We start from the raw sequence: 7,880 nt of genomic DNA, 5'->3' as shown, positions 1-7,880 counted from the left end.
GCTGCCTCCTGCATACCCCCCACTGGGGATGTGCCCGCAACCAAGGTACATGCCCTTGACTGGAATTGAACCTGGGACCCTTCAGTCCACAGGCTGATGCTCTATCCACTGAGCCAAACCGGTTAGGGCGGAAACTGCTTTTTTTTAAAAAAAAAAGATTAGCACATGCATTTTGTTTTTCAAAATTTATTATTTTGTATTTAATTTACCCATATAGACACATTAAGGTCTTATTTAATGATTTCAACTGCTAGAAAGAATTACATTTTAGAAATAAATCACAATTTATTTTCCATTCCACTATTGAAAAGAATTTTAATTCTTTCCAGTATGATGCAATTAACATCCACATATTGTTTCCTTTTGCACATCTGTGAGAATTTATAAAGGACATAAAAGTGATTTTTTACCCCATTTTAAAAAATTAATTCTTTCTACTGAGTGAACCAAACAGTTCACAGTTTGAGGCCCTCTTGCTTGTTTTACTGTTCCATTTTTAGCACATGAAGATATTTATCATATTTTTGTCATATATTTATGATATAATGTTTGTCCATTAATGAATCACTACTTAGCTATATGTCCCTTAGGCAAATCTCTTATCATTCTAAGCCAAAGTTTTATCATCTCAGAGAAGATGCTAATACAAATATCTGCTATTTAAACTAAGAAGATTCATTAATGGACCCCCCTCACATCATCAACCTTCAATAATTATCAACGCAGTTCACTTATCCTTCATTCATGTCCACTAGATTATTCTGATTATCATTCTTTTTAATATTCTCTTTCCATATTTTATCTATTATTGCTATCTATAATAATAAAAGCGTAATATGCTTAACAGACAGCCGAACGACCTTCGGACCAAGCTGGGGCTGCGAGGGCCTAAGCAAGCCACCACAGCTGCGAGGGCCAAGTCCCTTGCACAAATTTCGTGCATTGGGCCTCTAGTAGATTTATAATAGCAGAGAGGCTATCAAAACATCAACTCAAAGTATCATTTTACCATCATAATCTATTTTATTTTGAAATTATTCTTTTGAAATCCAGCTTTATTCAAGAACTGACTGAGTATAACACTCACAGATTTCATGTTCCAATAATTACTGTATTTTGACATAACAATATCTACATAATAATACATACTGATGTTAGTCATGGTAGAAGAAGGAGAATCAATGTTATATCCCAAAATCCTTGCAGATTTATTTATGGTGCTATACAATTTATAAAGCATTCATTCATTTAAAAAATACTCATTGAGTGACTACTGTATTTCAAGAATTATTTTACCTACAGGTAGATACAATAGTAAACAATTAGAAATATCTCTCTCTCTCCTTATATATATAAATACTTTCATAAATATTCCTTTATTTGATCTTCTTAGTTTAAAATATATATTTTATTGATTTTTTACAGAGAGGAAGGGAGAGGGATAGAGAGTTGGAAACATCAACGAGAGAGAAACATATCAGATCAGCTGCCTCCTGCACACTCCCTACTGGGGATGTGCCCGCAACCAAGGTACATGCCCTTGACTGGAATCAAACCTGGGACCCTTGAGTCCACAGGCTGACGCTCTATCCACTGAGCCAAACCAGTTAGGGCGATCTTCTTAGTTTAAATAGCAGATATTTGTATTAGCATCTTCTCTGAGATGATAAAACTTTGGCTTAGAATGATAAGAGATTTGCCTAAGGGACATATAGCTAAGTAGTGATTCATTAATGGACAAACAACAGAAAAGCATATTCCAGTAAAAGGCAAATTATGTGCCAGAGATAGTTAGTAGCAATACATTGGAAAATATATTCACAGAAAATATTATTTTCTGAAAGAATGAGTGCCTTTTGTCTGAAAAAAACTTCAAATAAAACTATAAAGTATTTAAATTGATTTCATAAAATAAAAGTAATCAAGTAAAAATTCAAACATGGGATTTTACTGAGTTCATATCTTCTAAGACAGCGGTTCTCAACTGGTGGGTCGCGACCCCTTTGGGGGTCGAACGACCCTTTCATAGGGGTCGCCTAAGACCATCGGAAAACACATATATAATTACATATTGTTTTTGTGATTAATCACTATGCTTTAATTATGTTCAATTTGTAACAATGAAAATAGATCCTGCACATCAAATATTTACATTACGATTCATAACAGTGGCAAAATTACAGTTATGAAGTAGCAACGAAAACAATTTTATGGTTGGGGGTCACCACAACATGAGGAACTGTATTAAGGGGTCGCGGCATTAGGAAGGTTGAGAACCACTGTTCTAAGACATTATATTTTAAAAAAAACAGCAGCAATTTCTAAACAAAATAAAAACAACTGATATAAAAATACAATTTAAACCCATCAAACTGCCAAAACGACATACTTTTAAAATGCAATGAAAAATGAGGTACATGTCAGTAGATAAAAAGATAAGCCACACTCTGGAAGAAAGTATTTGCCAAAGACATATCTGATAAAGAACTGTAATTCAAAATATACAAAGAACCCTTAAAACTCAACAGTCTGAAAACAAACAACCCAATTAAAAAATGAGCCAATGACCTTGACAGACACCTCACTAGAGAAGATATACAGATGGCAAATAAGCACATAAAAAGATGTTCCAAATCATGTCATCAGAGAAATGAAAATTAAAATAACAATGAGTAACCCCTAAAAACCTATTAGAATGGTCAAAATCCAGAACACTGATAACACCAAATACTGGCAAAGATGTGGAGCAACAGGAATTCTCATTCATTGTTCGTAGAAATGCAAAATGATATAGCAACTTTGGGACAGACAGTCTGGAAGTTTCTTACAAAACTAAACACATGATTGTGTTCCTTGGTTTTTACCCAAAGGAGATGAAAACTGTATCCATGCAAAATCTGTTTCATGGATATTTATAGCAGTTTTCTTCACAACTGCCACAACTGGGAAGCAACCAAGATGTCCTTCAGTAGGTGAGTGGATAAATAAAATGTTTGATGTCTAGACAATGGAATATTATTCAGTGGTATAAGGAAATAGGCTATTAAGCCATGAAAAGATATGGAGGAAATTTAAATGTATCCTATATAATAAAAGCCTAATATGCAAATTGTCCCTTCGGTGGTCATTCAACCAGGAGACCAGGAGTTGGAATGCTCGCTATGATGTGTGCTGACCAGCAGGGGGTGGCGCGGAACATGGCGGGTGTCAGCGATGCGCTGCGACCTCTTGCCAGCTACCAGGGGTTGGGGGTGACGGGAACGGAGGTGAGGTAAGAATGCAGGGTGTCCGCCGAGTTCACTCTCACTCCCCCTGCTACTCTCCCCTGGGATGCTAGGGCTCGTGCCTCTTCTGGGTAAGCTGGGCCACAGCCACTGGTACTATAGGGGCCGATCTGGCTCCCCATGGGTTCACGCAGGAGCCAGTCTGCCAGGCCAGCCAGGAGAGAGTGCACTGCCCGCCTGGCTTCTGTGTGGCACTGCTGGGTGGCCCAGAGGCCCACGCTGTTCCCTGGCCCACAGCATCCGGCCATGTTCACTGCATCTCCACATGGGGACTTGGGCACTGTGACTCAGGTGGAGGGGGGTATGTGGGGGCCTCGAGGGCCCAGGTGCTCAGGTGCTGCCCAGGACCCAGAGGTCAACTGGGACCTGCCCTTCCACACCAGATGCTCGCGCTTTGATCGCTGTCCAGGCCTAGGGACCACACTCGTGCATGAATTTCATGCACCGGGCCTCTAGTTTGTTTATAATACCCTTAGGTTGATTCTACTTCATTTATATATTAAACCAGCATTTTTGAGAACCTACACTTATTTCAGGCACTCAGACCTTTCTCTGTTTTCAAAGAGTTTAAGTAGGAGAGCCAGGCATATTTATAAATAATTACAGTACAAAGTAATGAGTGCTATAAAAAGTTGTATTTAGGAGCTCAGAAAGAGATGGAAGGAATTACAGATCACAGAGGCCATCAGAGAAGAGGTGGTGATCAGCTGAAGTCTTAAAGAATGGATGCCAGTTGCCCAGTGGCCCTGCAGGAAGGCCTTTCTGGGCATGTGCAAGGAGGAATGGTGGGTGATACTAGAGGCCATCCTCCATGTGGTCCAGAATGGCTGGGCTGAAGGGGGCAGTTTGGGGAGCCATGAATGGCAAAATAGCATTGAAAGTCTTATTTGGGAAAGGGCCAAATCCCAAAGTGTGCGGAGCTTTCTCTACCTTTCTGAAAGAAGCTGCTGCTGCTTCCGAAGGATAATAACAGGGAAGCCAAAGAGTTGAACCAGCAGACTGCAGACAGGGAACCATGGCTATAGATTTTGCCAGAGATTTTAGGAGCCTGAACCCAAGAGCCAAGAGTAGAGATGGAGAAGCTGGAGAAGCTGGAGTCTTGGTATTTATGATTTACATTTAGGAAGTAAATCCAGTGGTAGTGATACCAGAAAATAAAAACTGAACTTGTTACCCATCATCTGATTATATGTAAATATAAGGTCCCAGGCTGCAGCCACCCGGAGAAGCTACCAGCCCTGTGGTCCAGGGCGCCAACGCCTGTGGCCAGGGAAACAGGTTCCCTCTTCTCCTACTGTAGTCATTACTTCAATATTCCCCTTCTGAATTTCTCTCCTGTGCTGCAACCCAACTCCACTTTTTATCGGAAGGATACGGAACAGAGAGAGCAGTGTTAAAAGCTTACATTTTTAAGCCGGTAAGGTTGGTACTTAAACATATAAATGGAAAACTAGAGTCCTTAAGGTAACAAAGGCTACAAAGGACAGGGACAGCGCATGACCTATTATATCCAGCAATCCATATGGGGACTGAAAACTTTGCAATGATGACAATTACTGAAGATATGAATCAACTAAAATAGTTGACAGGGACAATTCTTCCATCTTTGAAAATATCTACATCAAATCTGTTTAAATAGATTTTCATCTGCATAATATAACACATTCTGACAAGACCACCACTACCACCAATGTGGTCAGTGTTGTGCCGATAAATGTTTAATAACTGAGGGACCCCCCACCCCCTGCCGAGTGCACAAATTTTTGTGCACCAGGCTACTAGTATTACTATAAGAAGCCAATCTGAAAAGGCTCTGTACTGCATAATTTCAACTATATTACATTCTGAAAAAGTCAAAACTATGGAGACAGAAAAAGAATAAGGTATAGTCATATGCCACATAATGACTTTTGGCCAAAGAGGGACTGCATATATGATAGTGGTCCCATAAGATTATAATGGAGCTGAGAAATTTCTATTGCCTAATGTCATCATAGCCATACATCATACTAGTAGAGCAACGCATCACATGTTTGTGGTGATGCTGATGTAAAACACCTATTGCACTGTCAGCTGTATGAAAGTACAGCACACATAATCACTGTAGTAGGCTATACCATCTGGTGTAAGTACACTGTAAGATCATCACACAAGGACTAAATTGCCTAATGATGCAATTCTCCAGAACGTATCCTCTGTTAAGCAGCACATGACTATACAAAGCAGAATTAACAATGTCAATGGTAAAAATTCAGGTGACTCGAGATCTTGCTCCCCATGTTGACAGTTGGGCTCAAATAAACTCTTGTAAAAATTAAAAAAAAAAAAAAATTCAGGTGACTTTGAATTCAGGTGCATGCTAAAAACGAGAAAAGCTACTGTACCCTTCTTAACTCCTTACCTCTTAACTTTGTCATAGTTCTCTTGACGGTAGTCACCTTGCTGAATTAACTGTTTCGTGTCTGCTAATTCTAAAGCCAAACGTTGACATCTATTTTGAAGCTCAGAGTAGTTTCTTCGATCTTCCTCATAAGTCTATAAACCAAAACAATAATAAAACATTTCAAACTAAACACAGTTGACCAAATTCTGTACTGAATTCTTCTGTTAAGCTGTGAATGTCCTTGTAATTTAAAAAATCCTTAATTTTCCTATTTAGTAATTTTTCTCTACTCAAAGACAGGTAATCTTAAACTCACAGAGTAGTTTGTAAGTCCATCTGTTTAAAACTTCAGCTCTATTTTTTTTTTAAATAGCACACCTATGTCTTGGTTATTAGAATAATACATACAATGACTATACATGTTAAATGACATTTTTCAAAATTTACCAAGATACTATTAGATGCTTTAGACATGGAAATGAATAAAACAGAGCCCCTGTTTTTAAGTTCACAATTTAGAGATGAAGAGCCACATGAATATAAAATATCTACAATGAAATATTGTTACTGAAGAGATTAGCATGCAGTTTCAGTGGCAGTATTTAGCAAAAAATAAATTTTGTAATATATTTCTCCCCTAATCTTCCCTCCACTCACCAGACCAGCAGAAATGAACTGTAGAGCTATGGGGGAAAGGTGGAAGTAAAAACCTTAAAACCATAACCTGTCCCTGCTTACTATGAGCCTCATTTCTCATGTTCACACTTCATCTTTCAACTCTAATGAAGATCTGAAGTTCTCTCAATGCACCAAGCTCGCTCTAACGTGTTCTCAATGTCTGAATAGCTGCATAGTACCTGAATATTTGCCTCCTACAGAACACCTATCTCACTGTAACATCAAATTAGCATTCTATATACCTCACCAGATGTAAACATCTTAAAGGTAGAAACTTAGCCTCTATCTGGATCTCTATTACTATACACAATACTTGGTATACAGTAAGAGTGAAATAAATGCTTCTGAACAGATTAATTAAGAATTAAATGAATATGGAAATGGGAGAAGCATGACACGGGGACAGAGTTGCTACTTACTTTCCCCCTTTGAACTTATAAGATTTGCAAGCCACCGTCAACTCTACCCTAGAATCTGTTATGTTAAACACATCCTGTTCCAAATCATTTCTTTAAAAATATATATATATTTTTATTGATTTCAGAGAGGAAGGGAGAGGGAGAGAGATATAGAAACATCAATGATGAGAGAGAACCACCGATCGGCTGCCTCCTTCACGCCCCTACTAGGGATCGAGCCCGCATTCCTGGCATGTGCCCTTGAGTGGAATTGAACCCAGGACCCTTTAGTCCACCGGCTGATGCTCTATCCACTGAGGCAAACCAGCTAGAGCCCAAGTCATTTCTTAAGTAGCTAAGTGTGGTCACATTCATTCCACAAATACTGACTGAGTTGTTTCTATGCAAATGGTCCTGGGCGAGACACTGTAGATACAAAGATGACTAAGATACTGTGTCTTTTTAAAAGTATTTACACATAGACCCTTTAGTCCACCGGCTGATGCTCTATCCACTGAGGCAAACCAGCTAGAGCCCAAGTCATTTCTTAAGTAGCTAAGTGTGGTCACATTCATTCCACAAATACTGACTGAGTTGTTTCTATGCAAATGGTCCTGGGCGAGACACTATAGATACAAAGATGAGTAAGATACTGTGTCTTTTTAAAAGTATTTACACATAACTTTATAATGTCATAACTGTCCCCCCTCCAAAAGAACATAAAATGTCATCCCACAAATTTCTGTTGAAGGGTTGTTTGAAAATGTAATTATGGAAAAACTATATTCAATGTGTTTTGCTTGGTGTAGTATTAGGATCTTCTTCTATACTGATGTTCTCCATGAGAATGGAAATTTACCATGGTATCTATACTAATAAAAGGGTAATATGCTAATTAGACCAGGAGACCTTCCGGATGTCCTTCCGGACAAAGCCATGGTGGCGGAGCCGAGGCAGAGGTGGTTAGGGGTGATCAGGCCAGGAGGGGAGGGCAGTTGGGAGTGAGCAGGCTGGCAAGGGCAAGGGGGGCAGTTGAGGGCGACCAGGCAGGCTGGGGGACAGTTGGGGGTGAGCAGGCTGGCAGGGGGGCAGTTGGGGGTGAGCAGACTGGTTGGGGGCCAGTTGGGGGAAAACAGG

General features: G+C 39.4%; 1 protein-coding gene across 2 annotated transcripts in view; it reads right to left on the bottom strand.

The window, feature by feature from the left end:
- The window catches only part of PIBF1 (progesterone immunomodulatory binding factor 1), a 227,257-nt gene that overhangs the window by 186,664 nt on the left and 32,713 nt on the right, over positions 1–7,880 (bottom strand). For both annotated transcript variants that reach the window (XM_005885649.2, XM_014532881.1), the window contains exon 6: positions 5,686–5,819. In XM_005885649.2, the coding sequence (XP_005885711.1) occupies positions 5,686–5,819 (134 nt within the window). The remainder of the gene's footprint in view (positions 1–5,685; positions 5,820–7,880) is intronic.

The sequence above is a fragment of the Myotis brandtii genome, unplaced genomic scaffold, assembly GCF_000412655.1.
Source record: "Myotis brandtii unplaced genomic scaffold, ASM41265v1 scaffold92, whole genome shotgun sequence".
In the NCBI taxonomy this organism is placed as follows: domain Eukaryota; kingdom Metazoa; phylum Chordata; class Mammalia; order Chiroptera; family Vespertilionidae; genus Myotis; species Myotis brandtii.
This window is presented reverse-complemented; position numbering and strand designations above follow the sequence as displayed.